This window comes from Neoarius graeffei, chromosome 5, assembly GCF_027579695.1.
Source record: "Neoarius graeffei isolate fNeoGra1 chromosome 5, fNeoGra1.pri, whole genome shotgun sequence".
NCBI lineage: Eukaryota > Metazoa > Chordata > Actinopteri > Siluriformes > Ariidae > Neoarius > Neoarius graeffei.
In genome coordinates, this window is record NC_083573.1 from 85,612,072 (window position 1) to 85,633,692 (window position 21,621).

A 21,621-nucleotide genomic window follows, 5' to 3' on the forward strand; every position below is an offset into this window, starting at 1 on the left:
AGAGCAGGCAGTTCACCATTTTTATTATTATTACTACTACATCACCCCATTGTGCTGGCCTATGAGCTAATTTGAGGTTTTGATTGGAGGTTTGCTGTGTCACTCAAACCTGTGACAGCTGTTGTGGGCGGGGCTCTATGCCGGAGACCCAGAGGTTGGGTTCCAAACAGCTCACTGATCCTCCTTTAAGTGCACTAAATGTGGCTTGGTGAAGCACTGATTTGTGCACACCGCGTAGTGCACTTCATGTGGAAAAGGACGTGCTGCAGGGACAATGGGGAGAGAGAGAGAGAGAGAGAGAGATTGATCTCAGCGCTGAGCAGTCTCAGTTCAGCAGTTAAAGTCAGACACCAGTGTTAGGGTTTTAAAACTAATCAAAGGAAATGAGAGAAATAGTTCATATCCAAGCTGGACAGTGCGGCAATCAGATCGGCACCAAGGTAAAGCCCATTCCCTTCTGCTCTCTTATTTATTTTAACTCGGTGATCAGGCAAAGATGTAGAAAAAAGTCATTATGCTTCTTTACCTTATTATTATTATTATTATTATTATTATGAAATGATTATAATTATTTTAGTGGGATTAAATCACAGCTAAAGATTTCACCTGTTATCCAGTGCATGTGTAAGATAACGGTGTATCAGCTGCTTCAGGGTGTGGCGGGTCGAGTCCCAGACCTCATTCCACTGTCGGGAACAACTGTGAGTGATTTCTGCCCACAGACCCCGGCATTCAGTTCACTTCACATTTACTGCACACAGCCAGGAGAACCACAGCTGCACACTCCACTACATTTACAAACATCAGCACGGCCAGGAGAACCACAGCTGCGCACTCCACTACATTTACAAACATCAGCACGGCCAGGAGAACCACAGCTGCGCACTCCACTACATTTACAAACATCAGCACGGCCAGGAGAACCACAGCTGCGCACTCCACTACATTTACAAACATCAGCACGGCCAGGAGAACCACAGCTGCGCACTCCACTACATTTACAAACATCAGCACGGCCAGGAGAACCACAGCTGCGCACTCCACTACATTTACAAACATCAGCACGGCCAGGAGAACCACAGCTGCGCACTCCACTACATTTACAAACATCAGCACGGCCAGGAGAACCACAGCTGCGCACTCCACTACATTTACAAACATCAGCACGGCCAGGAGAACCACAGCTGCGCACTCCACTACATTTACAAACATCAGCACGGCCAGGAGAACCACAGCTGCGCACTCCACTACATTTACAAACATCAGCACGGCCAGGAGAACCACAGCTGCGCACTCCACTACATTTACAAACATCAGCACGGCCAGGAGAACCACAGCTGCGCACTCCACTACATTTACAAACATCAACCGCCATGGAAACTCTCTCTGTGTGTGTGTGTGTGTGTGTGTGTGTGTGTGTGTGTGTGAGGGGCTCCACATGACAAAGGCAGGGGATACTGAGACTCATTTCCTCATGGGGGAGAAAAAACATGGTACACCATTAAACACCCCAAAATAAATACATTAAAAATCATTCTGAGAGGGTATTTCTTTCTTTTCTTTCCACATTCTTCTCTGTCTGCTTTCTTTCTTTCTTTCTTTCTTTCTTTCTTTCTTTCTTTCTTTCTTTTCTTTCTTTCCACATTCCTCTGTCTGCTCTTCATTGATTGATTGATTCATTCATTCTTTTCACATTCCTGCCTCTTTCTTTTTCTTTTCATTCCTCTCTGTCTGCTTTCTTTCTTTGTTTCTTTTCATGCTCCTCTGCTTTCTTTCTTTCCTCTTTTTGCTCTTCATTCATTCTTTTCATATTCCTGTTTTCTTTCTTTCCACATTCCTCTCTGCCTGCTCTTTCTTTCTTTCTTTCTTTCTTTCTTTCTTTCTTTCTTTCTTTCTTTCTTTCTTTCTTTCTTTCTTTCTTTCTTTCTACATTCTTCTGTCTGCTTTCTTTCTTTCTTTCTTTCTTTCTTTCTTTCTTTCTTTCTTTCTTTCTTTCTTTCTCTTTTTCTTTCTTTCCACATTCCTGTCTTCTTTCTTTTCTTTCTTTTTCTTTCTCATTCTCATTCCTCTGTCTGCTCTTCATTCATTCATTCATTCATTCATTCATTCTTTTCACATCTTTCTTTCTTTCTTTCTTTCTTTCTTTCTTTCTTTCTTTCTTTCTTTCCACATTCCTCTCTGTCTGCTCTTCATTCATTCCACATTTCTTTCCACATTCCTGTCCTTTCTTTCTTTCTTTCTTTCTTTCTTTCTTTCTTTCTTTCTTTCTTTCTTTCTTTCTTTCTTTCCACATTCCTCTCTGTCTGCTCTTTTTCATTCATTCCACATTTCTTTCTTTCTTTTCACATTCCTCTGTCTGCTTCTTTCTTTCTTTCCTGTCTGCTCTTCATTCATTCATTCATTCATTCATTCATTTCACATTCCTGTCTTTCTTTCCACATTCCTTTCTGTCTACTCTTCATTCATTCTTTTCATATTCTTTCTTTCTTTCTTTCTTTCTTTCTTTCCACATTTCTCTCTGTCTGCTCTTCATTCATTCATTCATTCATTCATTTCACATTCCTGTCTTCCTTCTTTCTTTCTGTTAGGGGTCGTGGAGGTGTGGTGGGATAAGGATCCACAAGCAGAACAGACAGTAATCAAATATATATAGAGATTTAGTCAGGAAAAAGGGCGTGGCACAAGGGTAAACAAATGGGACAAAAACAAATGGCAAAAATAATCCAGATAACAAGAGACAGAAAACTAGGCAAAAACATGAAACAGGCAAGGACAAAAATGCTAGGATAAAAAACCAAAAACAAGAAAAAAACCCTAGTGCAAAAAAACATGAACTAGAATAAACCCTTAGTGCAAAAACCATGAAATAGAAAAATGAGCTTGAGCAAACAACCATGAAACATAACAGAGGCACAGAACTAGAAAGAACAAAGAACTAGAGACCAGAGGTTTAAGCTGTGACACATGGAAAGTGGGGTGAATACATCGCATGGCGAGTGGTAATGCCAGTCTGACGGAACATGGATTGATTTACCTTGCTGATGAGGAAGGGCCCTAGGTATCTGGGCACCAGCTTGTGGGAGACGGTTCTGAGTGGCAGAAGGCACGTGGAGAGCATGACTTGCTGCCCCACCCGGTAAGTGGGTGCCTTAGAGCGGTGTCTGTCAGCCTGCCTCTTGGATGCTAGGGTGGAGCGAATGAGTCTTCTCCGAGCCGATGTCCACGTCCTCCTGCAGCGGCGTATGAAGGTCTGGGCTGAGGGTACGGCGACCTCCTCCTCTTGGTTGGGGAAGAGTGGTGATTGGTAATCTAGGGAGCACTGGAAAGGCGAGTGGCCTGTGGCAGATGAAGGGAGAGTGTTGTGGGCGTACTCGACCCAAGGCAAGTACTTACTCCAAGAAGCAGTATCCCTGGACGTCATGCACCTGAATGCCACCTTCAAAGCTTGATTCGCCTGTTCTGCCTGGCCGTTGGTTTGAGGATGGAACCCTGAGGAGAGGCTACAGAGGCCCCGATGAGTTTGCAGAAGGCTCTCCAGAATTGTGCAGTGAACTGAGGACCCCGGTTGGAAACAATGTCAGTGGGGAGTCCATGTAGGTGGAAAATGTGAAGGATGAGTAATTCAGCGGTTTCTTTAGCTGTGGGAAGCTTGGGCAGAGGGACAAAATGGACTATCTTGGAGAACCGGTCAATAACTGTGAGGATGCATGTGTTGCTACCTGAGTTGGGGAGTCCTGTGACGAAGTCCAGGGCGATGTGAGACCAGGGTCGATGAGGAATCGGGAGGGGTCTTAGCAGGCCGGCAGGGGGTCAATTGGCTGTCTTGTTCTGGGCACATGTGTTGCAGGCTGCCACGAACTCCTGGACATCTTCCTTGATAGATGGCCACCAGAAGCGCTGTTGGATGAGTGCCAGGGTTCGAGCAGCTCCCGGATGACAAGCCAACTTGGAGCCATGACCCCACTGCAGCACCTGGGTTCACACAGAACAGGGAACAAGCAGATGGTTAGGTGGTACAGTATGTTGCTTGAGTTACCTTCTCCAGGGTCCTGCTCCAGGGCCTTCTGCACCAATGTCTCTACCTCAAGTAGGGCGGCCCCCACCAGACAGTGTGGAGGGAGATGGTTTCAGGCATACTAGACTCCTCCTGGCAGGCAGAGAATATCCTGGACAGGGCGTCGGGTTTGCTGTTCTTGGAGCCTGGGTGGTAGGAGATCGTGAATTGGAAACGGGAGAAGAAGAGACCATCGGGCTTGCCATGAGTTAAGGCATTTGGCGGACTTGGGGTATTCCAGATTCTTGTGGTCGGTCCAGACAAGGAAGGGGAGATCCGACCCCTCGAGCCAGTGCTTCCACTCCTCTAAGGCTAGCTTGACAACTAACAGCTCTCTGTCGCCGATGTCGTAATTTTGTTCAGCAGGGGACAGCCGGTGAGAGAAGAAGGAGCAGGGGTGGACCTTGTTATCGTTGGCCTTCTGGGAGAGGATGGCTCCGACCCCAGACTCGGAAGTGTCAACCTCCACGATAAACTGTTTTGTGGGATTGGGTATGGTGATAATGGGTGCTGTGGTGAACTTGTGCTTGAGCATGGAGAAGGCTCTCTCCGCTTCCTCCCCCCACCTGAATGAGGTCTTAGTTGAGGTTAAAGCTGTGAGAGGTCCGGCCACTGTGCTGAAGTTGCGGAAGAAGCGCCTGTAGAAATTGGCAAATCCCAAGAAACACTGGAGCTCTCGTCGTGAGGATGGGGTGGGGCAGTCAGCAACTGCCTCAAGCTTGAGGGGGTCCATCTGGATCCTAGCCGGGGAGATGATGAACCCCAGAAACGAGACAGAGCTTTGGTGAAATTCACTTTTTTCTGCCTTGACATATAGCTTATTTTCTAGCAGGCACTGGAGGACCTGCCGGACATGGCCCCGATGTTCCTCCAGGGAGTGAGAGATCAGGATGTCATCCAGGTACACAAAAACATTTAAGAAAGTCCCTCAGGACATCGTTGACAAGTGCCTGGAAGACTGCGGGCGCGTTGGTCAGGCCAAAAGGGACCACGAAGTACTCGTAGTGGCCAGTAGTGGTGTTGAAGGCCATCTTCCACTCGTCCTTCTCCCTGATCTTGACAAGATGGTAGGCATTGCGTAAGTCCAACTTGGTGAATATCTTGGCTCCCTGGAGTAGTTCAAAAGCTGTAGACATGAGCGGCAGTGGGTAGTGGTTCTTGACTGTGATGGCATTGAGACCTTGTTAATCAATGCATTGGCGGAGCGACTTGTCCTTCTTATCCACGAAGAAGAATCCTGCCCCAGCTGGGGAGGAAGAAGGCCGGATGATCCCAGCTGCCAGAGACTCTGAGATGTACTTCTCCATAGCTTGCCTTTCGACAGGAGACAGAGAGTAGAGTCGCCCTTTGGGTGGCACTGTCCCGGGCAGGAGGTCAATTTCGCAGTCATAGGGTCTGTGAGGAGGGAGGGACACTGCTTGGGTCTTGCTGAAAACAAGTCTAAAGTCCAGGTATTCCGGAGGCACATGAGAGAGGTCGAGAAACTTGCTGGCTGGAGGCTGCGGTGGTCTGGCGGGAGGCAGAGTGGAGTTCAGGCAGGAAGCTAGGCAGGAATGGCTCCAGCCTAGGATGGTGTTATTAGTCCAGTTTAGGTGAGGGTTGTGTAGCGTTAACCAGGGTAATCCTAGGATGGTGGGTATGTGGGGGTTGTTCATGACATGGAGCTGGATGGTTTCTGAGTGGTTACCAGAAATCCTCAGGGTGAGTGGGGTGGTAAGGTGGGTGATGGTGGTCAAGCCGGTGCCATTGAGTGTCAGGACTGTGAGAGGGATGTCGAGGGTGAGTAGCGGAATTCCCAGACGCTTGGCAGTGGCAGAGCAGATTAGGTTTCTGTCTGCCCCTGAGTTGACGAGGGCCTGGAGATGGTGATGCTGGTTGTCGTGGATAATGATGACTGGGAGTAACGGTCGATCAGCAGGGGGCTGGTTCCGAGTGTTGCTCACCAGGGCCCCTCGATTCACTGGTGGGGCTCATCCTTTTTAGTGGGCAGGCTTGGCAGGTGTGTCCTCACTGACCACAGTAGAAACAGGACCCTGTGCTCCACCGGTGTTGTCGTTCCTCCACTGACACCCGTACCTGGTCTACCTGCATAGGTTCAACGGACAAGGCGGGAGGTGGAGAGGAGGTGAAGCTGGGGTGGGTCTTCTCTCTCCTCTGTTGCTGGATCCAGGCTTCGATGTGGTTGGTGAGGTCCATGAGACTGGAGAGGTCTGATGGCAGTTCCCGTGATACCAGCTCATCCTTAATGACGTCAGACAAGCCATGCAGGAACGCGTCGACCTGGGCATTCTCGTTCCAACTGCACGATGCCACCAACGTCCGTAACTCAATGGCATAGTCCGAGGCAGACCAGGACCTCTGCCGCAGCTCCATAAGTTTCCTAGCGGCCTCCCGGCCGGACAGAGAGCAGTCAAAAGTTCACCTCATCTCTTCAGAGAAATCTTTGAAACAGGAGCAGAAGGGAGTGTCGGCATCCCAGACTGCTGTTCTCCACTCCCTGGCCTTGCCAGTGAGGAATGTGATGATATATGCCACCTGGGAGCATTCTGTGGGGAAGGTCAAAGGTTGCAGCTCCATGATCAATGAGCATTGAGACAAGAACAATCTATAAGTACCTAGCTCTCCATCATAGGGCTGAGGCGCTGGGAGTCTTGGCTTGCGGGAAAAGGCACTGGCAGGAGCTGAAGTTGGAGACTGCTGGGCAGAGGTAGGCATGGCTTGATAGTGCTGCATTTGTGTGGTGAAGAGGTTGAATGAGTTGGACAGGGTGGCGAGGTTCTGTGGAATCTGTTGGAGGTCTTGCTGATGGGTCCCGAGGAGAGTCCCTTGCTGCTGGATGGCCGTTCTCAGATGGGTGAGTTCCGCTGGATCCATGTTGGCCAGAACATATTGTTAGGGGTCGTGGAGGTGTGGTGGGATAAGGATCTCCAAGCAGAACACAGACAGTAATCAAATAAATAGAGAGATTTAATCAGGAAAAAGGGCGTGGCACAAGGGTAAAAAAATGGGACAAAGACAAGAGACAGAAAACTAGACAAAAACACGAAACAGGCAAAAATGCTAGGCCAACAAAACAAAAAAACCCTAGTGCAAAAAACCATGAACTAGAATTAAACCCTGAGTGCAAAAACCATGAAGTAGAAAAATGAGCTTGAGCAAACAACCATGAAACATAACAGAGGCACAGAAACGGCAAGAAGCAAAGCAAGACATTCTGGCAAAGTCTGAGTCTGAAAACAGCTTATTTATACACAGCAGAGAAAACCAAGAAGTGAATGCAGACATGAAGGAACTCCCGTTCCAGATTCGGAACGGGGCTGGCGTGAGAGATTCGTAATCTCCGGAGTGGATGTCCGGAGTGGAGCATGACTCATTTTCTTTCTTTCTTTCTTTCTTTCTTTCTTTCTTTCTTTCTTTCTTTCTTTCTTTCTTTCTTTCTTTTCACATTCCTCTGTCTGCTTCTTTCTTTTTTCTCTCATTCCTCTCTGTCTGCTATTCATTCATTCATTCATTCATTCATTCATTATTCCACTTCTTTCTTTCTTTCTTTCTTTCTTTCTTTCTTTCTTTCTTTCTTTCTTTCTTTTTCTTTCTTTCTTTCCTCTATGTCTGCTCTTCATTCATTCATGAATTCATTCTTTTTCATATTCCTGTTTTTTTTCTTTCTTTCCATATTCTTCTCTGTCTGCTCTTCATTCATTCATTTCACATTTCTTTCTTTCTTTTCACATTCCTCTCTGCTTTCTCTTTCTTTCTTTCCACATTCCTGTCTGTCTGCTATTCATTCATTCATTCATTCTTTTCACATTTCTTTCTTTCTTTCTTTCTTTCTTTCTTTCTTTCTTTCTTTCTTTCTTTCTTTCCTCTCTGCTATTCATTCATTTTCATATTCCTGTTTCTTTCTTTCTTTCTTTCTTTCTTTCTTTCTTTCTTTCTTTCTTTCTTTCTTTTCACATTCCTCTGTCTGCTTCTTTCTTTTTTCTCTCATTCCTCTCTGTCTGCTATTCATTCATTCATTCATTCATTCATTCTTCCACTTCTTTCTTTCTTTCTTTCTTTCTTTCTTTCTTTCTTTCTTTCTTTCTTTCTTTCTTTCTTTCTTTTTCTTTCTTTCTTTCCTCTATGTCTGCTCTTCATTCATTCATGAATTCATTCTTTTTCATATTCCTGTTTTTTTTCTTTCTTTCCATATTCTTCTCTGTCTGCTCTTCATTCATTCATTTCACATTTCTTTCTTTCTTTTCACATTCCTCTCTGCTTTCTCTTTCTTTCTTTCCACATTCCTGTCTGTCTGCTATTCATTCATTCATTCTTTTCACATTTCTTTCTTTCTTTCTTTCTTTCTTTCTTTCTTTCTTTCTTTCTTTCTTTCTTTCTTTCCTCTCTGCTATTCATTCATTTTCATATTCCTGTTTCTTTCTTTCTTTCTTTCTTTCTTTCTTTTCACATTCCTCTGTCTGCTTCTTTCTTTTTTCTCTCATTCCTCTCTGTCTGCTATTCATTCATTCATTCATTCATTCATTCATTCATTATTCCACTTCTTTCTTTCTTTCTTTCTTTCTTTCTTTCTTTCTTTCTTTCTTTCTTTCTTTCCACATTCCTTTGTCTTTCTTTCTTTCTTTCTTTCTTTCTTTCTTTCTTTTCACATTCCTCTGTCTGCTTTTCTTTTTTCTCTCATTCCTCTCTGTCTGCTATTCATTCATTCATTCATTCATTCATTATTCCACTTCTTTCTTTCTTTCTTTCTTTCTTTCTTTCTTTCTTTCTTTCCTCTCTGCTATTCATTCATTTTCATATTCCTGTTTCTTTCTTTCTTTCTTTCTTTCTTTCTTTCTTTCTTTCTTTCTTTCTTTCTTTCTTTCTTTTCACATTCCTCTGTCTGCTTCTTTCTTTTTTCTCTCATTCCTCTCTGTCTGCTATTCATTCATTCATTCATTCATTCATTATTCCACTTCTTTCTTTCTTTCTTTCTTTCTTTCTTTCTTTCTTTCCACATTCCTTTGTCTTTCTTTCTTTCTTTCTTTCTTTCTTTCTTTCTTTCTTTTCACATTCCTCTGTCTGCTTTTCTTTTTTCTCTCATTCCTCTCTGTCTGCTATTCATTCATTCATTCATTCATTCATTATTCCACTTCTTTCTTTCTTTCTTTCTTTCTTTCTTTCTTTCTTTCTTTCTTTTCACATTCCTCTGTCTGCTTCTTTCTTTTTTCTCTCATTCCTCTCTGTCTGCTATTCATTCATTCATTCATTCATTATTCCACTTCTTTCTTTCTTTCTTTCTTTCTTTCTTTCTTTCTTTCTTTCTTTCTTTCTTTCTTTCCACATTCCTCTGTCTGCTTCTTTCTTTTTTCTCTCATTCCTCTCTGTCTGCTATTCATTCATTCATTCATTCATTCATTCATTCATTCATTATTCCACTTCTTTCTTTCTTTCTTTCTTTCTTTCTTTCTTTCTTTCTTTCTTTCTTTCTTTCTTTTTCTTTCTTTCTTTCCTCTATGTCTGCTCTTCATTCATTCATGAATTCATTCTTTTTCATATTCCTGTTTTTTTTCTTTCTTTCCTCTATGTCTGCTCTTCATTCATTCATGAATTCATTCTTTTTCATATTCCTGTTTTTTTTCTTTCTTTCCTCTATGTCTGCTCTTCATTCATTCATGAATTCATTCTTTTTCATATTCCTGTTTTTTTTCTTTCTTTCCATATTCTTCTCTGTCTGCTCTTCATTCATTCATTTCACATTTCTTTCTTTCTTTTCACATTCCTCTCTGCTTTCTCTTTCTTTCTTTCCACATTCCTGTCTGTCTGCTATTCATTCATTCATTCTTTTCACATTTCTTTCTTTCTTTCTTTCTTTCTTTCTTTCTTTCTTTCTTTCTTTCTTTCTTTCTTTCCTCTCTGCTATTCATTCATTTTCATATTCCTCTTTCTTTCTTTCTTTCTTTCTTTCTTTCTTTCTTTCTTTCTTTCTTTCTTTCTGCTATTCATTCATTTTCATATTCCTGTTTCTTTCTTTCTTTCTTTCTTTCTTTCTTTCTTTCTTTCCACATTCCTTTGTCTTTCTTTCTTTCTTTCTTTCTTTCTTTCTTTTTCTTTTTTCTTTCTTTCTTTTCTCATTTCCTGTCTGTCTGCTTTTTTTTGTTGTTGAAGAAAACAGTTTCAGACTGTAACCCTGGTTCCTGTCCTTACTGTAGCTTGTGTTGCTTTAATATGAAACTACACTGGAAAAATCCCCAGTGGAAAGTCTCCTATGAAACTGCGTCTGAAGCTTCTCCTTCATCATTATGAGATCATCTTAACCATAATGTTTTCTCTTGGTTCTGATGTGTCTGCTAATATCTCCATACACTCTCACAGATCATGTGAAATGAACAACACTCTTCAGGAAAAAAGAGGCAAATCTGGAAAAGCCTCTTTTGGTTGTCCCTCTACAGAAACCTTGACAGAGTGTCCATCGAACCCTACATTATTAAAGAGCATTCATAGAAGCCCTTTAGGATGCCAAGGAGAACACAAGTATCAGATGAGAAAGACATTTCCAAAGTGTGTTTTTCTGATCGATGATCCTTAAATTAGTGTGGGGTTGCTTGGATGCTTAGATAATAGGCTTGAGTTTTAGGCTTGCATTTTGCTCTTCTACGAAAGAGTGTATTAAATAATCATACTGTACTTGCTGTAACTGTGGGAACATTGGTGCTGAAGGTACTGGTCTGTTTCACAGGAAGGTTCATTATATTAGTGTGCTGTTTAGGACAAGGTTGAATGTGTTTCCAAATCTCAAAGCAAGTAAAGTTTATTGAGGAGTTGTGTTCTCACTTAAAGTTGTGTTTTATTTATTTTTCCCCACACACTCAGTTCTGGGAAGTCATAAGTGATGAACATGGCATTGATCCAGCAGGCAACTATGTGGGAGACTCGGCCCTTCAGCTGGATAGGGTTAACGTGTACTACAATGAGGCGAGCTGTGAGTATACGATACTGTGTGTGTGTGTGTGTGAGAGTGTGAACATATGAATCAGCGTCCTTGTTGACCATCCCCCGTCCCCACACACACATACCAGACCAATATCTCTTACTCTCACTGCAACTGGCCTCCATCCTTTAATCATGTCATCACTCTGAAAGAATGTGTTCAGCTCCTGAACACCAACGCTAAAATGTTTGAATGCGGGTTTCTGTTTCGGCACTGAACCATCATACTGATACTAACAGAGTGACTTGAGTGTATATATCTAGATAACTCAGATGTAGATAATTGGTTCTCATGGAAAATAACAATAATATAATAGTGAATAGAGTTCTACAGTCTGCCTGTGTGTGTTTTGTGTGTGTATGTGTGTGTGTAGCACATAAGTTTGTGCCTCGAGCTGTACTCGTGGATCTGGAACCGGGGACGATGGACAGTGTCCGATCTGGGACATTTGGACAGCTCTTTAGACCTGATAACTTCATCTTTGGTAAGCTTTTTTCCCCCTAAAATGGTGCTCTTTGGTGCTAAGCTGTGGTAGTTCAGTGCGAATGGTTCTCACACAGGAGGTTGTACGTTCAAATCCCACAACTGACAGACTGGTGGATCCTTGAGCAAGACCAGTAACCCTCAGGTCCATGCTTTACTGATATTCCTACTTATTCACTTACAAAAGTTGCTTTGATTGATTGATTGAGAGCATCTTTCAAATGAATGAAACATGAGTAAGTTGGTGTATGGAAATGGTTGATGTCATATGAATGCTGTCCAAGATTGGTTAAAAGCTGTTAGCACAACATATCAATTCCAGATGCTTGCTCTTTCTCACACTTACTGATCAATTTCATCAACATACAAAAGCTTTTTATTATACATCATGAAAAAAAATGTGCTTGCATTCTGTATCCAGCGAGTTCCTGAAGCAAGAGAGTCTATTCTTAACAATATATAAAATGCACGCTGAAATCGATACGCTTTGGCACATTACTGTGGGTTCTGACAAGGCATTTGTTTGACCTTATCATTTGCGAAGATAGTAGTAAGTTCAGAATTAAAGGTAGACTGCCTTTCAGATTTTTCAAGTTTACATCGTAAAAATAATTTTCCCTGACACCCGATTATTTTTCTTTAGCGGACCGAAAGCTACTGAATTCGAATCACAGACTTCCAATTTTTAGTTTTTTTCTTTTAAAAATAGAACAATGAATGAATTTAGGGCTATGTGGCTCTAAATTCTCCGATATTTTTTCCTGCTTCACCGTGACCCAATTCAAGATACTACATCATGCATCACGTGGTGGGTTTTCCCCGTTCACTCAAGGCATTGTGGGATGAAAATTTGAAACAGGAAAGAAAAATGGAGGACGTGAGTGCGCGAATGAAATGTGAAAGACTGACTACAGTAACGGAAAGTGAGAAGAAAAGACGTTATGTTGCGAAGGAAAGGAAACGCAGGACCAAACTAATAAATATCGGTGGTCAGCGAGCACCTCTGTGTGATCAGCTGTTCGTTTAGCGACAGAATAATGGAACTGTCAGTGCACGCTCAAAGGTAAACCTGTAGATGGCAGTAATGCAACACTGTGGATACCAACTGCTGTAAAACCCAAAAGAAGAAGAATAAGGTAAATCTGCGCATGCGCACATGGACTTCCTCTGTCTGCTTGACTGGATGAAGTGAGTGATTTCATACACATTATTTGCTCAGGAATCCCCTCAAATTAAATAACTTCCCAGCCACAGAATGGCCTGATATTTTGTGAGATATTACAGAAATAAACATATATCACAATGACCAAATTTCAGAGGGAACTAAATTTCACCGATTTTATGAAATCGAAAGGCTGTCTAGCTTTAATATATAGACTTTACAAGTTAAAATGCGGATTTATCTTGATTAACTTTTCATATTTAAATACTATGATCGAGCAAGGGTATGAATCAGCTATAAGCACTATTTGTGATTATTTTGGACTTTTGTTGAACCTACGCATCACCATTACAATTGATTGTAATAAAAAGTACACAGTATGATATTTGAAGAAGTGAGGCTGGGGCTGATTTCTTTCTAGCCCAGACTGTAGCTTCATGCAGACTATTTCAGTGTTTGTTCTGTCAGGTGATTACACAGAGTGAAACAACTCTTGGATCTCATAATTTGGGCTTGTATATTTCAACCAGATTTGCAAACACGTTCATATTCATCACCCCGAGGTGATTCACAAGGTGTATTGGGAAATACAGTCACTGGGGTAATAATTTACCGTCATTTTAAGGTTATTTTCCATCTGAAGAAAGGGTTATTGTTTTTCGTAAGTGTTTGTGTAATAGTTTGCCTCACATCATTCTTATTCTTATTATTATGCCAGTGATGAGAACTTGTGCTGTATTACGTTGCTAAACATGAATAGCTTCATTGTCATTGTTGAGCTATTAGCAGATATTAGATTTTTGGTCAACAATTTTGCCTGCGGCAAGTATGGGCTGGTTTCAGCATGTATGATACTAACTGGTGATCATAAACTTGGTTTGTGTACTTGTTTTTCTTTTTTTTTTTTTTGAAGAAATTAGTTTCTGTTAGATTTTTTTTCTATGCACTTTGATGCATTTAATGTGCAAAACCTGTTAAAATAAAAAAGATTTTAGACCACGAAGTGTCATATTGCGCTGAGTTGAGCCATTTTAAACTGAGATTTTAGAGCATGCAGCCACACACACACTACACACACTTTGCCACACACACACTTTCTGTAGATCATGTTAAAAAAAGATTTTGCAGTGCGAGGTCTCATGTCTGATCCAGTTTCTGTCGGTGACCCTCTGTTCCAGCTGAACAAGCACACTTTGCATTTTCTCTGTGGAAATGCAGTCTAGTTCCAGCTTGTGCTTTCTTTTTAGCATCACCGTGGCATTTATAGGCTACACAATGAGGCATACTTATTTAAAAACTGATAAATTCGGTAAAAATACTTGTAAAACTAGTAAAACTATGATGTAAACAGAGAATGTCAGGGTGCAGACACTTACTGTACGGATGCAGGTGCATCGCAAACTGGTAACCAAATCCAAATCAGTAAACAGAAGGTGTAGTCAAGGTCGGGCATGGGTTGGCCGATCAGCAAACAGTATGTCAAAGGGCAGGCGAGGGATCAGAGTCAAAGAAACGTAAACAAAGTCAAGCAGGAAGTCAGAAGGCTCAGGATATTCAGGTATGGGACATAGAACGATACTTCGCGGAGAGCATTTGTGAATGCTGGGCTTATATAGGGCGGTGATTAGAGGGATGATGGAAAACAGGTGTACTTCCTAGAATTCAGGAGATGAGGGGCGCTGTGGCATTTGGGAAATGTAGTCTGGAGCGGCCATGTTTGGAGGCTGCTCCGAACTCGGATTTTTAGTGCTATGATAGAATATAAACAGCTGAGCTGCTCCAAGCGACCACTACCTGACGTCATCGCATATGTCACTACCACAGAAAGCCCATCCGATATTCCAAAAAAACTCCATTTTTCTCGACAACTATTTGGTCTCTGAAAATGAAAGTTTGATTTTTGAAATCTACAACGAATTTTACATAAAATAAGTGTTAGTCTAGGACCTGGTTTAGACATGTATGCACATAATTTAGGAGAGGATAACTCAACTGTTATAGGCTAATTTGACCCCAAGGAATAACTTGGGATGTGTGCCAAAATCGCTATCTGGGGCGAACAGCCTGAAAATTACTAATCCAAGATGGCCGCCGGCATTACGGTATTATTACTGTGTTACTCTTCATGTTCCTGACCCTGGTTTATGTGACACATAAACAGTAATAATGTGATGTAAAAAGTTGTATTGTTGGCTGTTAAACATTTAAGCTCTCAAGATATCGCTGCCTACTAAAGTAATAAGCTTTGTTTTGTATTTTTCACTTTAAGTTAACATTCCATTGATCATAATAGTATGAATGAAAATACAATTTCTTTATATTAATCAAATGCTTTCTTTCTTATACTCTCCTAAATTATGTGCATAGATCTCCCAATTCCATGATTTCATGTTTGATGTAGAGTTATTCTGTTTTTCTTATGTTTTCTGTGAAACTGCAATTTTGGCCAATTTTTTTTTTTTTAACCTTGCCCTTGACCATAGCTTGTTCCCTTTTCCTTCAATCATGAAAATGATGTCACCTAATGAATAACCCATACCCAAAAACCCATAAAATGAAGTATTGCACATACTTCTGTGGTGAGTGGTTCAAAAATTTATTTTTTCAATATGGCTACCGGTGGCCATCTTGGATTGGTCATTTTCAGGCTGTTCGCCCCGGATAGCGATTTTGGCACACATCCCAAGTTGTTCCTTGGGTTCAAATTAGCCTATAACAGTTGAGTTATCCTCTTTGAAATTATGTGCATCCATATCTAACCCAGGTCCTCTTCTATTTGAAAATCAGTCTGCTGGAGGATCCCTTTAAAGGAGAACTGAAGTCATTTTTAAACTTGCTTTATTTCTTAATTAACGTGTTATTCAATTACATTTTCGGTTTTAGTAACCTTATACCGTGACTCGTATTGGCAACTAATTGCAATTAAATATTATACTTATCGGCCTATTCGTTTTTTAGCCATGTTGAATTTAGTTCGTTTGGTCCATGGCAGGCATCGCTTATCCGCACGATCTTCACGAGACTTGTGCGAGACTTCAAAACGTGAAGTGTCAGCCAGGTGTCAGTGCTGCCATTTTGAAAACTGTCTTCCAAACGAAGTATTGCACAAAAACGAGTTTAAATGACGATTACTGCCTACTTTTTTCAAACTTTCCTGATTGCTATCAAAACAAACAAAACTTCCGTCTGGATTACATCAGTGTTCGAAAGAGGGCGTGCACGTCTTTTGACAAACCCTGTGTCTGAAATTGCTCCCTACACACTATCTAGGGCACTATATAGTGAGGACGCCATTTTGTAGCACTGTCCGAAACCTTAGTGAGGATTGTTTACACCCTATATAGTGCACTAAAGTATCCCGCAATGAATCACAAAAATCAGTGGTCACTAACCAAAGCAATATATCCCATCATGCATTGCGGTTGCGATGAAAGAAATCTAATTAAAAGTCTCAAATTTGATTTAATAAAAGGCAGCAGCAAAGAAGAAAGTATTCAGCCTTGATTAAAAAAAAAAAACCTGAAAGATGCAGGTACTTTGTATTGATTAACGTGGAAAATACGCTCAGTATAATATGGATTTATCACAAAAACACATGCATGTATTTTATTATTTTGAAAACCAACGAGCCGACTGATCTGGCATGTTTTAATTGTGTGACAGTAATGACGTAAATACCAGCACGACGGACTAGTGTCCGAAAGCGTTTTTTCATTTTACCAATGAGCTCACTATATAGTCCTCTATATAGTAATTCCCGAAGTAGGGAGTAGTGAACGAGTGAGCGATTTTGGACACAGGGAACGCTGGCAGATGTCGGGCACTTTGATTTCCGCTGTACGTTTTACTTCCGTCCTACAATGTCTCGCACAGGTCTCAACGAATCTCGTTTACGGCCGTTGCTTTGACATATGGACTGATATATTACAGAGCATATTTCAAACACTCATAACTTGCTATAGCAGTGACAAAATAGCTATCAAAAATGCATTCCGATATTTAATATAATGAGAGAAATAGAATTTTGATAATAAAAAATTTGCCTTCAGTTCCCCTTTAACAACTGTAATTAAAAAGCTCCAGGTCTCAAATCTAACCCTGTACCTTCTCAACATTTGTGATCCAATAGCAATACTGACTTCTCGAACACACATATACTGTAAGTTGTACGTTGTCATGTCATGGCTATGTTGTAGATCTCATCTCATCTCATTATCTGTAGCCGCTTTATCCTGTTCTACAGGGTCACAGGCAAGCTGGAGCCTATCCCAGCTGACTACGGGCGAAAGGCGGGGTACACCCTGGACAAGTCGCCAGGTCATCACAGGGCTGACATATGTTGTAGATGAAATATTTAAAAAGATGACCCAGGAGACCCATGTCCAAATATAGTGTATATTTAAGAACCTGTTAACGTTCCTGCTTGTATGCTCGGTATAAAACAAGTATAGCGCACTGATTGTAATCAGGGCTTTGAACCGGAATTTTTTTCCTATTGGTTCGTTCCGAACAGAAACGGAATTTTAACGTTTCCGGTTTTGGGTTCCACCATTAAATAGACGTTCCCGAACCGGTTAGAACAAAAAAATTTCGTTCCCGGAACGGTTAATTACGTTCCCTGTCAGCTGTTTAACAAATGGCTATAAAATTATGTCTCGGTCTCATCCAGCTTAAGCCAAATGTAGGCTAATTCTATTACAACCTTCATTAAATAAGACAAGAAATAATTCAAAACAATTATTATTTCAAATGTTGGCGATTTGGATTCTCAGTATGTCTTCCCATCTACACAAACAGAAAAAGTGCCAAAAATGAAAGAAAATTCGTTTAGTGTGTTACCAAAGGCTAGTCAGGCCCTATAGAAAAAAAAAAGTCAGGCCCTATAGAGGGCTACCGCATGACGTCACCGCGCCGCGAGATTTTGTTAGGCGCCATATTGGAAGACCAAGTACACATCTATGCAAGTACATACATACATAAAACAAACTACACCTGAAATGTAGCCAGAGCCGGTTCTGCCCTAATCTGGACCCGGGTGCAACATCGTGCAACATCGCGCAACCCCCCCCCAAAAAAAACAGTCTAAATCAGGACAACCATCACATAACTATAACTATAAACATTTTATATCAACTATTTTAACTAAATGGGCTATAATAAATAAGCCTGCAGGCAGCCACGGCGGGCTGCCTCAGAAAAGTAACCATTTGTCCTACCTTAAAACTCGTTTTGCATTTTCTGCCTCCTTTTTTGTATTTTCGACCCTCCGTTTATTTTCTTTCCTTTTCTGAAAACCCGATTTGTGTCCAGACATTTTGTTCTGCTACCAACGAACTAACTCGTCAGGTCTCGTCTCTCGAGCCCGCGATGATTCCCGTGGGAAGGGCAACAACTGATACATTTTTACAAACAGCCAATAGGGAGGTTGCATCGTTCAGGCTCTTCTTTGCTCAGACACTCAGTAATGCACTTACTCACTAGTAGTCCACCTTCCCGCTCTCTCCATTCAATCAGCAAACGTCACACAGGAAGTGAACCCCAGCGGGTCATAGAAACTTGCGCAGGAGAAGAATGACTATTTGTAGGCTACAGAAACTTTGAGGAACGAAATAAAAACCGGTATTAACCGGTTACCATTATTTTTAATAAGCGTTTCTGTTCCGGAACATAAAAAATAATAAAGTTTCTGGTTTCGTTTCTGTTCCATGTGAAATAGAAAAAGTTCCCGGTTTTCGTTTTCGTTCCTTGAACCGGTTCAAAGCCCTGATTGTAATTAATATAAACAGTTTTCAGTTTCCTTACTAGGTGTTCCTGAGACCTCCAGTGTGATATGGCCTTTGTAGTTCCCATACATACACGTGTACTGTAGTTTGCATAAATGCCTGTGAACTATCACGGTAAATTTTCCACACACACACTATGAATGAGGGGCGGCACAATGGTGTAGTGGTTAGCGCTGTCACCTCACAGCAAGAAGGTCCGGGTTCGAGCCCCGTGGCCAGCGAGGGCCTTTCTGTGCGGAGTTTGCATGTTCTCCCCGTGTCCGCGTGGGTTTCCTCCGGGTGCTCCGGTTTCCCCCACAGTCCAAAGACATGCAGGTTAGGTTAACTGGTGACTCTAAATTGAGCGTAGGTGTGAATGTGAGTGTGAATGGTTGTCTGTGTCTATGTGTCAGCCCTGTGATGACCTGGCGACTTGTCCAGGGTGTACCCCGCCTTTCGCCCGGAGTCAGCTGGGATAGGCTCCAGCTTGCCTGCGACCCTGTAGAACAGGATAAAGCGGCTAGAGATAATGAGATGAGATGAGACACTATGAATGAATGAATGAATGAATGCAAACTTGTAACCTTGAAGTCCATTATCTGGATATTTACAATGTACATTATGAAAAAAATAAAATGGGTTTGAATAAAGGGTCATGAGGTTTTTTTTTTTAAGAATCTTTACAAGAACAGACAATAATAATTGTCAGTCATCATAAACTCCTTCTTTGATATGAGAACTCACGTTCTCCGCCATAACAATTCTGTCTAACAGTTTTCTTTAACAGTACACTGGAATTTTCTCCGACAGGCGTGCATTGCTAATACTTCGCAGTCTGAATGATAAATGGGAAACAATTGGCACATGGATATCTCTAACTGCTTGTGGGGGAAGGGATAGGGAGTGATTGAATTTCATTTTTTTTCTTTTTGGCCTAACACTTCTTTTTTTCATTGCCACTGCAGGACAGACAGGTGCAGGGAACAACTGGGCAAAAGGGCACTACACAGAAGGAGCTGAGCTTGTGGACTCAGTGCTGGACATAGTGAGGAAGGAGTGTGAGCACTGCGACTGCCTCCAGGGCTTTCAGCTCACCCACTCGCTGGGAGGTGGCACCGGATCAGGCATGGGTACACTGCTCATCAGTAAAATCCGTGAAGAATATCCAGACCGCATCATGAACACCTTCAGCGTCATGCCGTCACCCAAAGTGTCTGATACAGTGGTGGAGCCATATAACGCTACGCTGTCTGTGCACCAGCTGGTGGAGAACACAGACGAGACCTACTGCATCGATAACGAAGCACTTTACGACATATGTTTCCGCACACTCAAGCTCACGACACCAACTTATGGTGATCTTAATCACCTGGTTTCAGCCACCATGAGTGGAGTCACCACCTCGCTGCGCTTCCCTGGTCAGCTGAACGCAGATCTCCGCAAGCTGGCTGTAAACATGGTTCCCTTCCCACGCCTGCACTTCTTCATGCCCGGTTTTGCCCCACTGACCGCTAGGGGGAGTCAGCAGTATCGTGCTCTCACCGTGCCTGAATTAACACAGCAGATGTTTGACGCTAAAAACATGATGGCTGCGTGTGACCCACGTCACGGCCGCTACCTGACCGTAGCCACTGTCTTCCGAGGCCCCATGTCGATGAAGGAAGTAGATGAGCAAATGCTCGCCATCCAGAACAAAAACAGCAGCTACTTTGTCGAGTGGATCCCCAACAACGTTAAAGTAGCTGTGTGTGACATCCCACCCAGGGGGCTCAAGATGGCCTCCACGTTCATTGGCAACAGCACGGCTATCCAGGAGCTGTTCAAGCGCATCTCTGAGCAGTTCTCAGCTATGTTTCGACGAAAAGCCTTTCTACACTGGTTTACCGGAGAAGGAATGGATGAGATGGAGTTTACAGAGGCTGAGAGCAACATGAACGACCTGGTGTCCGAGTACCAGCAGTACCAAGAGGCTACGGCCAACGACGGCGAAGACGCTTTCGAAGAGGATGAGGAGGAAGTCGAGTGAACGCTGTACGCCGATATTCTTTCTGTTCACTCATTCATTGTGCACACACATATATATTTAATGTGATGATGTGTTTTTTTTTCTTAAGCTGTGATTTAACTTTGTCATTCTAGTCAACACTAGGAAAATAAACATTACTGAATGGTTGAAGATATGTGTTTTTTTTTTTAATTCTTAGTTATAAATAGTTTTGAAACAGTGCAGAAGTCGTCATTGTTTCCACAGACACTGCAACCACATGTATGATTATAGCAGGACTGGAGCTTACTCATTGACCTACTTCATGTCCTAATGACCTAAACAGACAGGCTATTCTGCAGAAATTCACCAGCCAGATAATATTTCTGTCACCATACTGGCATGCAGTTCAATTTTGCTTCGCCTCATTATTGAGGAGGTGAATTCTGCGTCAGTCACTCTGAATGCCAAATCTTTTGTTCATTTCCGCTCATGTCTTTATAGCAGATGGGCCGAGAGAGGATATAAATCCCACTCACCATGGCCTCTATTATCCCGAACAGCTGCTGAGTAAGCCGTTCTTCGCTTAGCGCTGTGCAGCAAACAATAGAGGAAGTCTAGTCTCAACAGAACTATTTGTAATGCCACACAATGACCAAAGCAGCAGGGTGCAGTCCTGTCATCAGGAGAATTCCTTTTTTTTTTTGGTTTAACAATGCAACCCTTCACACATGGCTCTGGTCATGCTATTGGTCCCAATTATGTTGCACAAGGGGTAAAACTGAAACATCCTTGTATGTACCCAGGACTATACTTTTTGATTTCCGAATGCCCCAAAGTTAACAAATTACAGGGAGTGAGAGCTTAATGGGACCTTGTGCACATTATCCAGAGGTGGACAAAGTACCCAACTTCATTACTTAGGGCCCGTTTACACGAGGACGCTGTCGGGTAAAAACGACTAAATATTTTATCAGAAGTGCCTTTCGTCTACACGGGGACGGCGTTTCCGAGGCTGAAAAACGGAAAAAATTGAAAACGCCTTCCAGAGTGGATAAGTTAAAAACAGCCCTGTTGCATATCCGTCTAAACTACCCAATACGCGAAACTCTGCTCGGATCTGCTCACGTCGGGTACGCGTTTACGTCATATACTGTACATGCCAGCCCGGGAAGTAAGAAAGTAAGTAAAAAAGTAAGAGCATGTCTG

At 42.2% G+C, this 21,621-nt stretch overlaps 1 protein-coding gene across 1 annotated transcript; it reads left to right on the forward strand.

Moving 5' to 3' along the window:
* The first annotated feature begins 259 nt into the window (after positions 1 to 259).
* On the forward strand, positions 260 to 20,604 carry tubb6 (tubulin, beta 6 class V). The gene is made up of 4 exons (XM_060922486.1): positions 260 to 440; positions 10,904 to 11,012; positions 11,395 to 11,505; positions 19,394 to 20,604. The coding sequence occupies exons 1-4, from the start codon at positions 384 to 386 to the stop codon at positions 20,452 to 20,454; spliced, it is 1,338 nt and encodes a 445-aa protein (XP_060778469.1). The 5' UTR covers positions 260 to 383; the 3' UTR covers positions 20,455 to 20,604.
* The last annotated feature ends 1,017 nt before the right edge of the window (positions 20,605 to 21,621 follow it).

Bases quoted from the DNA above. Each gene is read 5' to 3' on its own strand.
- tubb6 (XM_060922486.1), top strand. From the start codon at position 384: ATGAGAGAAATAGTTCATATCCAAGCTGGACAGTGCGGCAATCAGATC. The intron at 441-10,903 runs GTAAAGCCCATT...CCACACACTCAG, and splicing joins GCAATCAGATCGGCACCAAG to TTCTGGGAAGTCATAAGTGA. The intron at 11,013-11,394 runs GTGAGTATACGA...GTGTGTGTGTAG, and splicing joins GTACTACAATGAGGCGAGCT to CACATAAGTTTGTGCCTCGA.